This window comes from Podarcis vaucheri (assembly GCF_965113315.1).
Source record: "Podarcis vaucheri genome assembly, chromosome: 10".
Lineage (NCBI taxonomy): Eukaryota > Metazoa > Chordata > Lepidosauria > Squamata > Lacertidae > Podarcis > Podarcis vaucheri.
The window spans coordinates 34,623,795-34,642,391 of record NC_138748.1 but is presented as its reverse complement, the minus strand read 5'-3'; the positions used below and the strand labels follow the sequence as shown (position 1 = coordinate 34,642,391).

General features: G+C 40.0%; 1 protein-coding gene across 2 annotated transcripts in view; it reads right to left on the bottom strand.

The window, feature by feature from the left end:
- METTL25 (methyltransferase like 25) overlaps positions 1 to 18,597 on the bottom strand; it is a gene marked incomplete at its 5' end in the record, with an annotated part of 42,876 nt that overhangs the window by 12,313 nt on the left and 11,966 nt on the right. The window contains 4 exons of one of the 2 annotated variants that reach the window (XM_082241001.1): positions 2,946 to 2,975; positions 4,480 to 4,574; positions 14,379 to 14,523; positions 15,535 to 16,176. In XM_082241001.1, coding sequence (XP_082097127.1) covers positions 2,946 to 2,975; positions 4,480 to 4,574; positions 14,379 to 14,523; positions 15,535 to 16,176 — 912 coding nt within the window. The remainder of the gene's footprint in view (positions 1 to 2,945; positions 2,976 to 4,479; positions 4,575 to 14,378; positions 14,524 to 15,534; positions 16,177 to 18,597) is intronic. The other variant, XM_082241002.1, reaches the window with a different exon arrangement.

Sequence of the window (18,597 nt, the reverse complement as noted above, 5' to 3'; positions counted from 1 at the left end):
TTCTTTAGAAATGTAACGCTGTAACCATAATTGTTGGAAAAAATAAACACAGGAAACAGCAAGCACTGCATGAGGCTGAGGAGCAGGCTAGAGGAAAACAGTAAGCCCCATAGGCCAAATTATGCTATTTGTTATGTTGGTTTTACTGCAGAAATGTACCCATTTAGGATTAATCTGGTTCTCTAAAGTCAGAGGGAAAACATTTCACAAGTTTTCAATGCACTTTCTACCCCCTAACAACTTCATCTTCTTTCCCCGTTACACACAGAAACTCCTGTGCTTCTACAAACAGTGCAATGTGCTGAAGAGCTTCATACCTTTAAGAATGAATGATGTGTTTACATAAGAATAGGCAATACTTGCACCTCTTTAAAATGCACGGCCAAATTTATCCCCTGTGTAAACTCCACTGGGCTAACGGCTTTGCAGCAGGGACACACTGGTCTGTAAATCTGGTGTGCTGAACAGTCATGCGGCTTGTGTACATATACCAAAAGGGATGATAAATGGCGCTGTAATGATTTAAAGTATCCACAAAAAGAATTTAGATGGAGATTTGAAAACAAAGAATATTGAGTGCCTTGCCAGAACCAAGAATTTGTAATAAATCAAAGCAAATCCTCCCAATACTTTCCCATGTTTATATCTCCAGTTGCATATAACTAATATTGAAGAGAAAATCCACTGATGGTTCACTGGCCCACATTAGGAATCCATTTCAATCTGACCACTGTGCTTCTAGTTAAATGTCAGAAAATTAATTGCATGATGTACAACCTGGCTTTATGTTACGTTAATATTTGCCCATAAACTAAAATTTCAGTAATATATAATTCTTACGGAAGAATCTGGACTTGCAGCAATACATTGTAAGAAAATAAAGGCAGCCACCCAACTGTAAAAACTGAAAGTGGAAAAGCCATGCTAGTCTCTTTTTAAAAAGGTTTATAAATGCTGACTACATTACTAGAAAAGATACTGGTGCAAGATTCTGAAAGAAAAGAACACTGTGAGATGCCCAGCTAAATAGAATTTCTTCACTAAGCAGGTCTCCATTGTTCCGTAAACGCAATGAGCCAGCTTAAATTGCCAAATTTCCCCCCACAAATGTACACAAGCAGTGTTTTCTGGGCACAGTTTAAAGTGCTGGTTATGACCTTCAAAGCCTTATATGACTTGGGACCAGGTTATCTGAAAGGCATCATCTCCCATACAAGCCCACCCAGGTTTTAAGATCCTTGAGAAAGACCTTTCTTTCTAGCCTGCCAACATCGAAAGCACATTTTGGCTGCTCCCCGGCTCTGGAACTCTTTATCAAGAGAGGCCTGGCGAGCTCAGTCTCTGATGACCTTCTGCCGGCAGCAAAGACATTTTTATTTAGACAGACATTTGGCCCATAAATTGATATGTAAATATGCTGTAGTAGGTTTTAACTGGTTGCCTTTATTGATGTTTAACTTACTCTCTCTATATGTACTTGTATGCTATTGCTGTTTTATTGCATTTGTATTATTGTCTACCACCTTGAGAGAAGGCAAGATATGTATGTAATAAATGATAACAATAAAGAATACATAGCCACATGGCAAAAGGTTGCAGAGCTGGTGGTGGTGATGATGGATAGGGGACTTTTCCAAGCAGCTGTAATCAGAGTTAGCAGACAGGAGTTCAAGATGTATTGTCTTTACTACTTCCAAACGATCAAATATATAAGCAAATAGAGAGCCAGTGTGGTGTAGTGGTTAAGAGCGGTAGTCTCGTAATCTGGGAAACCGGGTTCGCATCTCCGCTCCTCCACATGCAGCTGCTGGGTGACCTTGGGCCTGTCACACTTCTTTGAAGTCTCTCAGCCCCACTCACCTCACAGAGTGTTTGTTGTGGGGGAGGAAGGGAAAGGAGAATGTTAGCCACTTTGAGACTCCTGAAGGGGAGTGAAAGGCGGGATATCAAATCCAAACTCCTCCTCCTCCTCCTCCTCCTCCTCCTCCTCTTCTTCTTCTTCTTCTTCTTCTTCTTCTTCAAATAGAAGAATCTGGCAGTGTAAACCAACCTCAACTGACACCTATTCCATAATAAGTCGCATCACAATAATGAAATGTGAGTCACAAAAATGTGTTCCACGGAGAGTGCACTTTCAGCCGTCTGTAAATCTTAAAAGTGTTTTTGGCCTGTCCTATCTTACCATGGGTTCTTTAAGAAAGCATGCCGTGTTTTTAAGTAGACGAAGATTAAGTCACAGTTCCACAAAACGTAAGGCTTTACTTGGGAAGAGCTCCACAGCCTGCAACCATGAGCAAGCAGGGACAAGACTGACGCAGAGGAAAGAAGCTCATAAAGGGTATCATTAGATGCAACTCTAATCCAAATGAACTTTTGGAAAGAGAGGACTGAATGCAGAATGGGTTGCAATTAGGTCAAAAGCTTTTCTTGGATAACAAAGAACTCTTGATTGTCAAAGGATCAATTTAACTTCATATTTTCCATGGATATACCTTTGGACTCAGAAAAAGAGATTTTATTTTAAATTTGCATGAGGCAGAAAAGAAACCAGTTTACAATGAGACTGTAATCCTCAAGCCGGTTATTCAGTAGCCCTGAAGAATTTCTCTGGACTTCAAATGAGGCTACTACAATGAAAGAGGCTGATAGAGGAATGAAACGCGAGACATTCAGAGTACTTTTAATGTATGCTCTTGCTATTTAAATCACTCTTAATTAACTGGAGAAAATTATGTTTTATCATTGCTCCATGAAGACCAGGCAATAAAAGTGCAATTTCATGGTGCTGATGCAGAATATCAATCTGCCTCCAATTCAAGCTTTGCTGTTTGCTAACTCTCCAATTCCAGCAAACGAGAAGTTCAGCACAAGGTCATGTATTCAAAGTATTCAAAGTGAGAAAACAGCTTTGTCATTGGAAGGGTTAAATACACAACATTACTCACCACTTGGCCAACAGCAACTCGTTCCAGAGCCTTCAAAGAGAAAAAGAGAAAATACTGATGTGTTTATTCTTCAATCTGAACATATCATAAACATAATTCATTAAAGGGGTGGGGGAATAACAGAATATATGACCAAAATGTGTGTGCTCGCATCTATCACATGTTATTTAAGAATGTAATCATGGGATTCACAATTACAATGAAACGTATAAATATATTTCTGCAAATATCTGAGATGATACTTGGCTGTACATTTTTAATTAAAAAATTGAATTCGATGAGCACTTCATTTTAGTCTACAATGCACCTAAAATGGTAATGGATTATCAGGTATGCCTGAAAACTATGAAAAGGAACGGAGAAGACTTTAAAGAACTGTTGGGATACAAATTCAAATCTCCAAAAAGATTAGAAATATCCCTTCTATTAATACGTACACTGAATAAAAACTTTAAATGCAAAGGGCTGGTTCACACGTAATGATAAACCATGGTTTAGTGCTACATTCACAAGCAGGAACAAGCCTAAGCAAAACAGCCATGCTGCTTACACATGGTTGTCATATTTTTTTCCCATTGCGCACAGGAAAAGCAGAAGTAAACATGGCTTCCCTGATTAGGCACCCAGTAAATAAGATAAGTAGCAAGGGGGGGGGGAGAGAATGTGGGGCAAAGTGATAGGAGGAGAAAAGGGATGCAGACCATCCTCAGCCTGCTGAAGAAAAGCCGGCTAAGATGCAGGGGAAGCCAAATCTGTCTGAATATGTTTAAAGGGATTATGCAAACTGAGACAGAGGCTTAGCAAGTCGAAAGGGACAAAGACTGAGGTTCATAAGAAGATCACACAAGGATCAAATGCACATTTGGTTCAAAGTAAAGATATGTTGCTTGGGATTGGACTAGCGCTGCAGCCAGAAGCAGGGGGCAGTTCTAATATTCAGACCTGCTTAGCACATGGCAGACTCTGCTAACCCAGTTTAATTTGTAGCTAGCATCTGTGAGAATATCAAAAGCACGTAAATTAAAATTTTAGTAGGTTAAGAAAGGAGGAGATGGTGGGGAGATTGATGACACAACACAGTGGGCATCCAAGCTAAATGTCCCTAGAAATCCGTATGCATGTTATGCCATCTCACCATGTCATGAGCTGAACTGAAGAAACATTGCACGTAAAGCTATCTTGTTAAAAAGGGATTGAGAGTCTACTCTGACTTTGTAGCCAGGCAGTCATTTTTGCTACGCTTAGTTGTGATATCCAACAAAGACTAGTGAAATCAGCGATGGGGCTGCCATGGATTTCTGCCCTTTAGACAATTGTCAGGACCTTCTGCTCTGTGCCACATCTCATCTGAGCTCAAAGAAACCAAGCTGTGCCCAAATTTTTATATGGGCCCATCAACTGACCATGAATACACCACTAATGGTGTTATCCTGCACTGCCTGATATTTAAGAGACAAATCCAGGTCTGCAAGCAAAACACAACAAATTCCATCACATGTAGATACATTTTGGGGTGTGTGGAAAGAAACTGTACCAAACAGGCTGCCATTCTGGCATTGCGACCACAGAACCAGCCCTCTTCCTTTAAATACTGGCTCATGGGAAAACCCAGTGTTCCGTGAAGGACATCTGTAAAACAAAGAGAAACAATACAGAAACAGTGTAAATAGGCTGCTGAGAATACACTAGAGCATTGAAAGAGATTTTTAAATGCTACCTAGTTTAACAATTCAAAACAGCAGTTTGAGAGAGATATCTTACCTGGTGAATACCATTTGCCTAAGGGCCTACATCTAAAAATCCTTATATTTTCTCAAGGTAAGCTATTATTTCCATTCTAAATTAAATCCCTCTTGTAATAGGATCCTCTAAAAAACAACAACAACCTAGTACATCATTTACATGGTGCAGCACAGACAATTTATAATAAGATTTCAGCAAACTAACCTAGAATGACGGTTGTTGTTTTAATATATTAGGTGCATTGCCAAGAATCTCATTTCAGCTAGTATTTTCCACATGTCCCCGAACTATGTGATTTGCTTTGCGCTGCTGGTGACTAAGCAATGAGCACATGCTCACCGCACACGAACAGAAAAAGGAAACCTTGGTGAAGACTGGCTGCCCTCATTGAGAAACTATTACTAGTATGCATGAGATCAAGGAGTTTGAGAACCCCAGATGCGTGCTAACACCTGATTATCTACCTGATCATTTGCCAACAACTAACACTGGCATGAGTTCCTGTTTGGTCTTCTTCAGCCCTGGTGAAAACAAAAGCCTTCTTCTCCAACTGGCACTGTTCCACTTTTAACTTAATAATTAGCCATTTACATAAGGTTAAACATCATCACCTCTGGTTCTCAAATGAGACATTTATCTGTACAACTGCATGGTGTGGGCCCACAAAATGGAAAATTATTTGGGCAGCTGAGCAAGACTGGGTAAGAAACAGGAGTGCTCATGACAAACGGATGCGAGAGAGGGACTGCTGGAGACAAATCAATAAGTTGGCCACAGAAGGGAGGAAAACGAGGCAAGCGTCTAAGCGCTGGCTCAATATATATTGATGCGCACACATTCAAGAAAACAAAAGATTTTTAATGGAACATTTAGAAGAAAATTCAAAAAAAAAAAAGGCTCAGGTACACTTAACTACTTACTAACAATGCCATTAGAGCACAGCTCCTTTGCTACTATTGTTTAGGGTGGCGATATTTAATCTGTCACTCAGGGGATGCATCTGGCCCACCAAGCTCTATTTCCCAGTTGAGAGCCAGCAAATAGATCTTGGCTCTAAACCCCACAGCACTGAGATCAAAGATAAAGCCTTCTGCCTGTTCTTTCATAAAGACAAGGCACTGTTTCCAGCTACCTCATCGAGACTATGGAGTGGGAAATGCTGATTGTGCGTATGTGAAACCACATGCATGTGTGTGTATGTGAGAGAGCGAGAGAGCACTGTGTGCCCAAATGTCTGGCATATGTGTAGTATATGCACAACTGTGCATGTATGGTAAGCATATGCTGGATGTGTGGTTTGTGTGCGCATGCACATACACTTATGCACTAACCATGCCCAGTGTAGGAAGCTGCCCTTGGAGGGACGGCTGACCAAAAAAGGCTAGCCACTCCTACCTTAGGGAAACAGGCCAGAATTGCAAACTATATTTTGAAATTACAGTTTGTCCATGTTTATGTTAGCAAGTCACTTCTCCGTTGCTGATATGTGGCTGGAAAGTCACATGTCACCATTTACTTTCCTGAGCTGGGAAAGTCTGAGGGCGGAAGTTACATCTTATCTATTCTGTTATGTTGTGCTGTCGCACTGTGTTTTTTTTCTCTCCATCTGCTGAAGAAGAGAGCAGGCGCCATTATGATTTGTCCTATAAATATGGCAAAATAAATCCAGAAATGCTCACATTCAAGCTTCCAGTCGTCACTGCAGACTCTGCTGATTAATAGCGTGCACAGGATCATCCGACCTGTGTCGCCGAGCGCTCCAGGATGAAGATTGATATCCATCCCAGGGGAGCATAACCCCGGACAATGCCCAGAGAGGTTTGTCTCATACCGGGGGCAGTAGGAGGCCCAGGGCATGTTATGGACAGTTTAGACACAAGAAGTAACTGCTTCCAATCTCCTCGCGAGAAAGGGGACTGTGCAAGCCCTGAGGTTTGCACATTAAGGGTGTGTTCACACTACAGTTTACTGTGGCTTCGGCAGGCTCCCACCACTGCTTTTTTTAAAAGCCGGGTTCACATGACGGTAGCACAATCCATCGGTATCCAGTTGCTTTCAGAGAAATACTCCTCTTTGATGAGCTTTTTCCCTCCAGCCAGCTTCGAAAATGGAAACTGTCACTTCCATTGTGGTGTGAGCCGTTTAGGCAGGTTTTGCACTTGCGCGGATGAAAGCTTCACTGACTTGGGAGTTCCACATGGGGAAACAAATCACGGAGCAAAGACGTCCCTGCCCCCCTCTCTGATGTGAACAGCGGTGGGAGAAAGCGACTTGGAAATGCAGTGGGGAGGAAACGACCTCACAGTGTTTCAAACTGCTAATGTGAACACAGCCTAAATCATAGTTAAGTGTCACGCTTGAACTGCTCAGTGTGATGTGGTTTCTCCTATCTTCCCACTCCAAAGTTGGAAAGGGAGAGGTTTTTTGCCTGCTGCAGAGAGCGGATTTTCCAGAGTCTTTTTTAATCCTGTATTTCATCAGAGGAAAGTGTGTGTGTGTGTGTGTGTGTGTGTGTGTGAGAGAGAGAGAGAGAGAGAGAGAGACTGAGACTTTTTTTAAAAAAAGATTATGAACAAAGATAAGCATTTACTTTGGAACTGCCACACTCCAGTGGAGATATTTTGAGGTAAGTGGCTAAAGAAGTACAACTTTTCCATCTACAAAACTACTTGGCAATAAATGCATAGAACTTACCTTGACCCTAGAAGTATATATAGGGATAGTAAACCACTTAGCAGAAGGCTGACAGGCAGCTATTCAGAACAGGCTTGTCTGAAGCCAAAATGCATTCAGAACTAGAGCAAGTATACTGCAGCAGTTTTGATTTTCATTGTTAACACCTGGCTATTTTTTCAGGCATTTATGGATTGTTAATTCTGCTCTGTGTTTTAAAATTGTTATTTGTTGTTTAGCTGTCATTTCATTAATTGAACGATTGCTTTCAATGTATTGTTGTGCCCAACCTGAGATCCATTTGATATAGAGTGGGTTATAAATATTTTAATTAAGAAACCCCCACCTTTTTACATAAATGAAAGAGCAACAAAAAATTCTGATTGAAAGCATCTTGCAGTTTGTAGTATTAAGCAGCACAAAGGTGGAATTTGAGGATAAAGGTGTTATAGGATATTAATTGTATCAGTAAAAGCACAGGATTCCTGATCGCTTGCATCCCGCTTGCTTTTCTTGTATATTGAAGTTCCATAATGCACAAATATTTACAATTTTATTTTTCATCTCATGTGTGTGAATAAAGAAAAATCAAAATGTTTAGGCTTCATTTCTAACCACTATAGAGAAGCAATGGAATACACCCTAAGGGCAAGGCCTAAAAAAGGTGACAAACCTGCCAAGAGATATACAGTGGTGCCTCGCAAGACGAAATTAATCCGTTCCACGAGTCTCTTCGTCTAGCGGTTTTTTCGTCTTGCGAAGCAACCCTATTAGCGGCTTAGCGGCTTAGCGGTTTAGCGGCTATTAAAGGATTAGCAGATTAGCGGCTAAAAGGCTATTAGCGGCTTAGAAAAAGGGGGGGAAGCGGAAAAAAATCTGAACACTTGCAAGACGTTTTCTTCTTGCAAAGCAAGCCCATAGGGAAAATCGTCTTGCGAAGCAGCTCAAAAACGGAAAACCCTTTCGTCTAGCGGGTTTTCCGTCTTGCGAGGCATTCGTCTTGTGGGGCACCACTGTAACTGACTGACAATCTGAAACAGCTGTCAGTGTAAGGTAATTACCCAGGGCTTGCTAAACACACTGGAAAATCTCTGTATTTATCACACACTTATTCACAGGGACTGCTCCATAATTTTCGCCTAAGATAAACAGTGAAGAGTGACTTGATATGGAACCTAATACTCATATGCAGTGGAATTCACAAGGCTGGCACCAACAGCATGTCAGCTATTTAATTATAAAGATTACTACCTCGGAGATAGTCACCCAAAATTGTGTTCATGCTTGGCTTGTTTATAGCATACAACTATGCTTTTTTAAAAAAAGTCGTTGTCTTCTTCCATATTTATTTATACCCCACCTTTTTCCCTGATAGGGACTCAAGGCAGCTTATGGATAATAGAGAAAGAAGAACTTATTGCCTTTTTATTGTTTACTTAGAAGTAGATTCTATGTTGGACAATAAAGCACACCAATTATGAGTTAAGTGCTAGTGTGTCATTACTGCAACAAGTATTAACCCTGCAAAAGTTTAAAAACAAACACATAGAACTTTGGTGACAATCCAACACCAAGTTAGATATGTGTGAAAGCTAGTATGATGATGATGATGATGATTAGTATTAGTATTATCATCATCATCACCACCACCACCATCACCATCAAGAAAAACAACAAGAAGCTGGCTTACAGATAAAATAGGAAAACTAAAAAATTAAATCCATGAGCTTAACTGAATGACCTTTAATTATGCTCTGAAAGATATATATTTTTTTAATCAAGGAAACAAGAATAAATAAATAAATAAATGTGGTACAGCATGAGGAGGACAGGAGTCCTAATAATCTGCTGACTTTCATTTGAAAATAAATAAGGCAAGTTTATCCCTGTTGAAATATTACAGAAAAAGAAGAATGGCCTAATAAAATTCAACCACCACCTCAGCCTCAAACACAAATGAGTGGCATGCATCACTTCCCAGACAGCACAGTACCTTCATGACATAACATTAGAGAAGTCCTAAAGATACACGGACTAACTTTAGGGCTATTTGAATTCCAGTGATTGGGTCAAGAAAGCCATAGAAGAACATATGACATGCACTGTTCATGAGTCTTTCTGTTACCACCCTGTTTCATCAATCTGGGAAGGTAGCCCATCTAAGAGAAGGAAAGCTCTGGTGCTAAACCTCTGCGGTCTTGCAGCTATACTCATTGGGGAGAAAGGCTTCAGGAGTAAACCCTAGGGAACAATCTGTACTTGCTGCCTTGTGGGACATCTTCGGGAAAAGTAAAGGCTAAGGAGTAAAACCCTACACAAATCTGGAGTGGAGTCCCTAAGACGGTAGGATAGTTCCTTGTACATCTCCTTCCGCAACTCTGGGAGTCAAGCTGGTGCCAAACGTATTGCTCTGCTTTCCTTTGGACCACATCATTGACGCCAAGAGGGGGGTCTTGTCGTCTGGGCAGCCCAGGACCTCCATATGCAATGCCCAGGCTTGCACCCCAGGAAGGACACTTTGGTGCTGCAAACACAGATTCTCAAAACCCAGAAGCTAAGACCACACTACACAAAAAGTTATAATAAGAATTCCTATAGGAAAGACCCATTAGCCATCCTTCTTCTGTTTTTTTGCACTGATATATATATATACATGTATACATTAAATAAGCTGCTTTATACACAAATATAAAGAGAAGTTATGGAAAAGTAAAGAGATTTTGAAACGATGCCTGGAAGACACAAAATGTTTTCTATGAAAAAGATGAATGGGTAAGTAACATGACAGGTCTGTTACAAGATCTTGCATACTAAGTATATGCAATTAATCACTGTAATTATGCATTCAGACAGAAAAGGTGACTTCTTATCGCTGAAATATTAAGTATTTAAGTTATGAGAACTGGGATTGGGACACTATGGCACACATATCCTACACAGAAGTGCTAATGGACAAGTTTTCTTTAAGTTGTTTAAAAACACTTTAGTCTAGGCATAAAACAGAAGGCTGAGCAGCACAGAAGTTGCACTGAAAGTGAAACCCGGCTTTCATTGGGGCTCCCAAATGGCAACATTATGCATATCTACTTCTTAAGTATTACAAACAGGTTTCTCTAGATCTTTATTTTACTTGGCTCTGGGTATATTTCATACTCAGAAAGCAGCCACCATTACAGGACTTGGGAGGCAGATTATATTATTTCGTTATGAGATCGTATTGTTGTTTTATTGACAGATTCACCCTAGAATCATAGAATCATAGAGTTGGAAGAGACCACAAGGGCCATCGAGTCCAACCCCCTGTCAAGCAGGAAACCCTGCTCTAGAGGATTCTCCAATCTGAGCCCTGTCCAGAGTTGTCAAGGATGCTGTTGTGAAACCATACCACTGAGAACGTCACTCAAGATGGAACAAGAACTGGGAAGATTACATCAGCGGCATTTTTTTTGGTCTGTGCATTTGAACAGGTTTTACTAATAAGAAGATGGGATCACAACCAACCAGCACTAAATGGCAGGAGTGCTCTGATGGTGTTTCCTGCTTGGCAGGGGGTTGGACTCGATGGCCCTTGTGGTCTATACCAACTCTATGATTCTATGAAATGTCACACTTGGGTGAAAACCAAGAAGCACAGAAATATTTGTCCGTATTCATTCTGAGATTATAGAAAAATCACTTTAAAAGATGTTCTACAACCATTTGTGTATTGCGTTCTGCATTAAAACGAATGCAAGATCCTTTTCAATGATGGTGTTGGGAGCTATAAAGACACCAAACTATACAAGCCTTCATATGTATTTCATTTTTTAGCTGAGGTGAAAGTCTATACAAATCTTGTAGTGCTTTTAAGATTTAATTAAATACCTACAGAAGAACAGAAATGCAACTGTTTTGACGCCATACTCGTAGGTGGATTTCAGACTTTTTAGTTAGAAAATTAGTCACATATTCCCTTATTCGGCCTTCACCCTTAATGTCCCGCCCCACCCCCGGTAAATAACTATGACTACAATCCACCTTCCACCAACACACATCCATCAAGCACTCTTGTTACCCACATTATCCACCTCTAGCATTGTTCTGATCATGTAAGATTCCTCCTCTAATCCGTACACTGGCTTCTTGGACACCCTGCACAAGCTTCTTTCATTCAAAATGGTTCACGGCCTCATCCCCATCTCCCCACTTTTATGTTCCAGCACAACTGTTCCCTTCACTCATCCAGCTGCATCATGCTTCAGTTGCCCAAAGGTCTCCTGCTCCTTCATATACGCCACCACACCAACTTCAAAACTCCTTGAAACTGTCCTTCAGAACAACGCAGTGTGACCCAACTCCCTTACTTTGTTCAGGTCACTCCTCAAAATACGCTTATTCCAGGAAGCTGTTGTAAAGTAAGCTAAAGTACGTCTAACCAATTAACACAAACTCTTCCTCTGCTTATCGCTGCCTCGGTCATCTGCTTGCTTTGGATAGCTATAAAGATCTCTTTTCTTTTGGCAAAACTCTCATGTGTAAAGATGACAAATATAGCTATACACAATCCACAAATACGGATATGGGTTTTCCAGAGAATAGTGTATTTGCATTGGATATTTTTCAGTACGTGAATAAAAAAAAAATCATTGCAGAGAGCCCAGCCAACGATAGTTCCAATTGGAGCATCTATGTACTCTTTCAAGACACAATAAAAATACTGGAGTTCATGTATTCAGTGAAGAAACGCCTTTATTTTAATGTATGCTTCAAGGGGCAAAAAGAAAGAAATACTGAAACCGGAATTTTTCTTCAATAAAACCCCTCTGTATTTTGAATTGGTCACTTGGAGGGGGGGGACTGTCAGAGAGCTATAGCGAAATTTAATAAGATAATGATTTTTAAATGTTTCAGCATACATATTAGTTAAAAACATCTGTTATTTCCTTTACAGCCATGTTTCAGATATCTCACAAATTGATTCAAACAATGCAAACATGTGCCATACAGCAATATTTAGAGATGGTATGGAAATGAAATCAAGTGCTTTGATCTTTTCTTTGGAGCACTTCATGAGTTGCCATGGTATCAAAGTCTCTTGCTTTTAGATTGATATTGTGGAAGACAGAAGTAGATTCTTTCATCATTTCAAGAGGGTCAGACATAAAAAAACCCCTCAAGTTCTATATCAAACAATGCTTCTAAAAGAATGTGCAGTTCCTTTACATGTCAACGGAACTGAATTTCCAAACGAGGAACACAATCTAAATCTGAGCATGTATAGCTCAACTGATTTCAATTGGCTTGTGTGTGTCTGCCCTCTGGATCATAACCAAATAATCTTTCAACATGCCATGGATTTAGAATCTAATGTGAAACTCTAGCGATTCAAGAGCAGGTTAAAAGTGGAGGCCTGTTGTTTAGGGGTGGCTCAATGGTCTATCCGTGGCACTAGAGTCACCTCTGTGTTATAAGAGATAACCTGGCTCCAGTGACATGTCACCTTTGTTTGGATGACTGCAATGTCTTGGATGTGGAGCTGCCTTTGAAAATGATAGCTGGTACAAAATATGGCTGCTAAGGTATTAGCTAGAACTGTGTATTATGAGCCCAATAATTTATCTTCTCCAATCCCAATGCAATGTGCTGGTTTTTCTTTTTAAAGCCCTCCATGGTTTGGGATCTTGGTGTGTGACATATCACCCCTTCCTACATGTGCACTGTCTCCCATTTCCTCTCTGACCCTGTGTGCCCCCAAAATCTGTTCCAGAGGGTCCCCCAACCCTCCAGAATTTTTTTAAGGGCATGTAGGATGCTGGAGGGGCCAGGAGTGGAAGTTTGATTGTGCACACCGAGGTCTGCTGCACCAAAGGAGCTGCAGTGTTGAATAACACCCTCTGAAGTTAATGTGACTAAGTTAGTCTTGTCCATAAACATCAGTGATTCTACTCTGAGTACAATCAGCAACGGAAGCAATCCTTGGACATAAAAGCTTATGGCACAATAAACTGAAATGCTAAAGTTCATAATCTTTTGCTACAGGAAGCTAACACAACTACCCTTCTAGAATTCACATTTGTGCTTCAAGCAAGTCAACTTCACAGAAACTGGCATGCTGAAACTAACCATAGTTAAGATTACATAGCAACAGTTCTGGATCCAGATGATATGATAAGCTGCGAAAGCTTCCAAACTCCTCCCGGTCGCACAGGAGGAAGACTGGAGATGGGGAATACATAAACTCTAAGCTCACTATGGCTTATGCACATTGTGGTAAACTAATGGGTCTTGCGAACTAAATTAATGCAAACATGTCTGAAATCTAAAGCCAAAGGTTGTTCTTTACTGTAATACTGAAGCATTATTATTTTAGTAATCTGCAAGATAATTCTGTGTAAGTTTTATATTTCCTATTTCAGATCATGTTTAACTAAGGGTATATACATATATAAAATCATTCTGTTCCCATAATGAAATTTTCTGGAACTATTTGCTCTCTAATTATACAAGTGTGCTGTTATCTACAAACCCATTAAACTTCTCTGTTTGTGCATTTACATACTTAAGGAGGTTAAACCAGTTTAAGTGGCAAGCACATTGACATCATAATCTTCCAACGCTTTCCTCCCAACTTGGCTTATGATTGTAAACAGCCACAGTATTTCCAAAGGCATAAACGCACAACTCACTGTATAATGAATCAGTGTGGTGTTACGGGTACACTGCTAACGGCAAAATCTGATATAAACGTTATGTGGATGGAAATATAATGATGAACAAAAACACATATTTTTAAGTGAAGCCAAGTAAAAACAGCTGTCTTATAACCACATTAAAGCATTCTGTATTAATAAGCCTATGACCAAGTATTACAAATATAAAAGAGAGTGGCAAAACAGGAAAGCCACAGGGCATGCAGAAGTGAGTCTTCCACAAGTCATAATGAAAAGCAGTAAGAAATGAGTCAATAAAAGAAACCAAAGACATTATTAATTAAACAGGTTTTTTAAAAAGGACTCAGGTAGAAAAGGCTCGCTGTACCTTCCTGAGTTTCATGCTCCTCTGACAGAAGATGGTAACAGCAGCCGACACTGCAAACTGCCTTGATTTCAGGTTTAGCAGTAAAAAGTCGCAGGGTGCTCGGAGCAAGATCACCACAGGTATGTAGGCCCACCATTACACAGTCCTGGAACAGAATAGAAATAATACACATTCAGAATTGAGCTCACCATTAGTGAATACACCGAAAATTTTGAAGCCCACAATGTATGTGACAAAGATCATTTGCATTATTTCTCCGGCTCTCTCCTACCTACAGGTGGAAGAGAATGGAGAAATTAAAACCTCTTGGATTTATTAAGGTCTCTTGGGAAGAGGTTTCCATACTGAATATATTTACACCCAGGCAGTATGCTGTAAAAAGCAGCCACTTAGCTCTCGGGAGGTCGGCTGAGCTCCAGCACACCAGCCCACTGTCTGCCACTGTTCTCGACGTGAAATATTTCAAGCTTCAAAATTAATAAAATGAGTTAATAAAGTGAGATGATAATCCAGGGACATTGTAAAATTAGCAAAAAAAAAAATTAAATAAAGGGAATTTTTAGTCAAAGTATGTTCCTGAAATTTAAGGAAAGTGACTTTATACAGGCTATATGAACATGTTTAGAATAGGGAACAACGGATCAAGAAAATTTGAATGGCAAGGAACTTCCATTTATGAACCAAACCTCCACTTAGCTAAGCCTGTACTTATGAAACATTTAGTGTGGCACTTCTAAATAATAGCAATGGTGTCGTTATAAAACAGATCCCATGCTCTATTTCCTCTGTGCTGTTAAAAAAAATGTTATAAAGATGTAGCAGAAAATATTTTTAAAATGAGGTTAAGTAGCCCAGAGTTCTACTTCACAATTCGCCTTACAGTGATGACCAGACCAGGAATTCTACGTAGGAGGGAACATAGGAGGGAAAGACCACTCCTATTCCCATTGACTTGGTAAAAGGAACTTTCTTTCTTTATTAATAGCCAGCTGAGAGGCTAGTAGCATATGTCTCCACATTGGCCACAGAGGATAGACTTTGCTCCGTGGCACCAGCAAGGAAACACAGGCTGCTTGTCTCTTAGCAGAACTGTAAAAGTAATAGCAGAATGGGTTTATTCACAAGCAACCTGGATTAGAACAACAAGCAAAATAACCTCCAGATCTTCAACAATGTCTCGCAGCTCTGTTTCTGCAGTGACGTATGACGTTAATGGAGAATATACGTTGGCTTCTTTTGACCGGCTTGCTTTCTCTTTAAGGGAAGCCATCTTCCTTCGTTCTTTCTCCTCTTCACAGAGCTCCCTACAATTACTTCTGGTTGAGCAGTCAGTTTCCACAGCGTCAGCAGGCAGAATACTTAGGAATACATTTTCCGGAATGTTGCTCTCTTCGGGCTGCAGCTGAGCCCCCGAGTGAAGTTCATACTGTTTGTTAGTAATACACTTATCAGAGTCTGTGAAAACATCAGCTGTTTCAAAAAGAATGGAATCTGCAGCAGCCACCTGGTGGGCCTGACTTTGAAGACTGTTAGTAGTACTTAAGAGCTTTTCACTGATATTTGCTTTACATTTCCCTTTATCTTGCTGTGGCCTTTCATTTGCCTCTTCCAACACTTGCTCTCTGACATTTGCTCTTCCCCGTCTTTGATAGGCTTTCCAGTGTTTCTTCAATTTCCTGTTCCTTTCATTAGCTCCGTGGGTGTTTGTGTTTGAGGAATCAATTCCGTAAACCTTCAGATTATACTGCAATGACAAGAAGGAGCTCAGGTAGCCTTTTCCAGATCCCAGGTCAATAACCTAGAACAAAGATAACAAAAATAACTTTTTAAAAGTAGCAGATACTCATATTTGCAGGCAGCAACTATAAACCATAAAATTAATGGGGGGGGGGGGAGAGAGGAGTGTAGATCCTGTGATTTAAATAGTTCTGTTAGTGTTTATATCTCCCTTGAGGTTGGCACAAGGTAAAACTACACTACCTGATAATGTCAAAATGCAGTAATTTAAAATTCAAATGTCCTAGACTCGGAAACAGGTCTTTAAGAATTCGTATTTGGCCTGCAAATTTCTCCCCCAAAAGGGTAATTTACTAGGACCTTAGGAGTGACAAAGAGAAGGTCTTGAGCTCAGGTGCTCTCTTCCTAAACCTCTTCAATTTCAGGAGAAGTGGGTGTATGCATTGGGGGGAAACATTACGTTCAAGCACAGTATGATGTTTAATAACAGCATTTCAATATCATATTTCAGTTGTTCCAATTGGTGTGTGTGTGTGTGTGTGTGTGTGTGTGTGTGTGTGTGTGATCTCATAAACCTTTAGAGAAGACAGAACTCAGGCCCAGTATCGAAGCTGGTGAGTTGAGGCTAAGAGAGCAGTGGCTTGCCCAAGACCCTCTAGTGACCTCACAGCTAAGGTTAGGTTGTATACATATTCTTCCCCTCTTACACACCAGCTCTCTTGTCCTGGCTGGCTGGTTCATTCATTCACCTATCCTCAGAATGAATGGAGAACAAATCCTGGTCCCAGGTTAGGTTAGATTCTGGGAGGAAAATATCACTTGAATGAGCCCAGAGGAATTCATTTTGAGCCTTTTGTCTCCATGAAAGAGCTGCTCCCAGACTTCCAGGAAGTGCATTTCCCCATGCTCATTCCTGCTATTATTGAGAAGTGTGTGCTTATAATCTGTTTTTATCGTATACTTCTACCGTACCTTGACGACATTAGAAAACACGGTCAATTAAAGTAACTTTCACTCTGCTAAGTAAGTTCTTGTTTGAATTAATGTTCAGTTTAGCTTTCATTAAGAATATACAAAAAGTCACATGGACAGGTAAAATGAATTAAAATGAATGTCCCACTCTTTTTATGGAAGTGCTTTTGAATCCAAAAAAGCTCTCTATCAAATATGAAGATCAACCCTCGTTTGAGAGTTTGTCTCAGACTATAGAAAGAATGGTTATCAATATTACAAAATGCAAGTATTTGAAATGGACAGAACTTACAAAGGGGGAAACTGATTGATGCTTCCATATACAAAAATACATCTCATACCAGAAACTTCCATTTTCTATAGACAAAGGTTTGAGAGAAGAGGGAACATTCTCTCTTTCCTTCTCAAGCATGTGAAATCTACACCAAATATTCTCATCTATAACTATGACAAAAGGAATTTATGAAATGATTTCCCAACAACTGGTGAAAACGTAACACTCTATATTAATGTAATTTACAATCTCTTTGATCCTTCAACACCTTTGCAGTGGTTTCGATATGCAGTTCAACCTTTCTTTGACAGGAACTTGAGGCTTGGGCTTAAAACAATAATGGATTGTCCTTTACTGACCTCTAGTGTCTGTCAAATTGCCAGTGCTACCTCAGCAAGCCATTTCTACTCAACTTTTTAATCAAGGAAATCACATATGTACGTCAACACTATACATTTTTAATGAACATTTGTGTTCCCTTTGAAAAGTGTAATGAAAGTTATGCTAAGCACATTGGAAAAAGCTAATCCCCACTGAAATACCACTGACTCAACTTGGAAAGGCAATGCCAAGAATAAACTATTAAAAGTGAAAGTTCCAAGACATAATGAAATCTTTATTGGGTTAAATACTATGTCCAAATACAGTCCTTGTAAGCAACAAGGCAAAAACTTTAATGCAACAAGGCAAAACATTTTAATGGCAAGTCAGAAGTAAAGCTTCAGCTCAAAAGCTGGCTGCATGTGTACTATTCAACAGATATTAAAAGGACCAAACCTAAAAAGCTTTATCGAGGGCTATGTTCTGTTCTAATGGTTTTTAATGCTATTATAGTTTATATTTGTTTTGTTTTTATCTCATTATAAGCTACAATATTCCCTGCAACTTAGTTAGCAAGGGAAACATTTTAGAAGTGAATTTTTATTAAAAATTACATAAGCTGGGTTTACTTAGCATGTGAGACAGGGAATGCAATTGAGCTGGCAGCTGGGAAAGGCCTTTGCCTCCCCCCCCCCCCCGTGGGCCCCTCACTGCTGGCCTTGGAGCTGAGCCTGGCAAATGGACTCTATCCCCCTAGTCTGCTCTCTGGATCTTTAGCCTTTTGCCATATATCAGTGGTACATTTCGGTCTTTTCTAATTAACATTTGTTTACAGGCGGTAACCATTCTGCACACATCTGACTGATTCATGATCACCAACACACACATCACTTTTGACCCCAGAAGAAGGTGAAA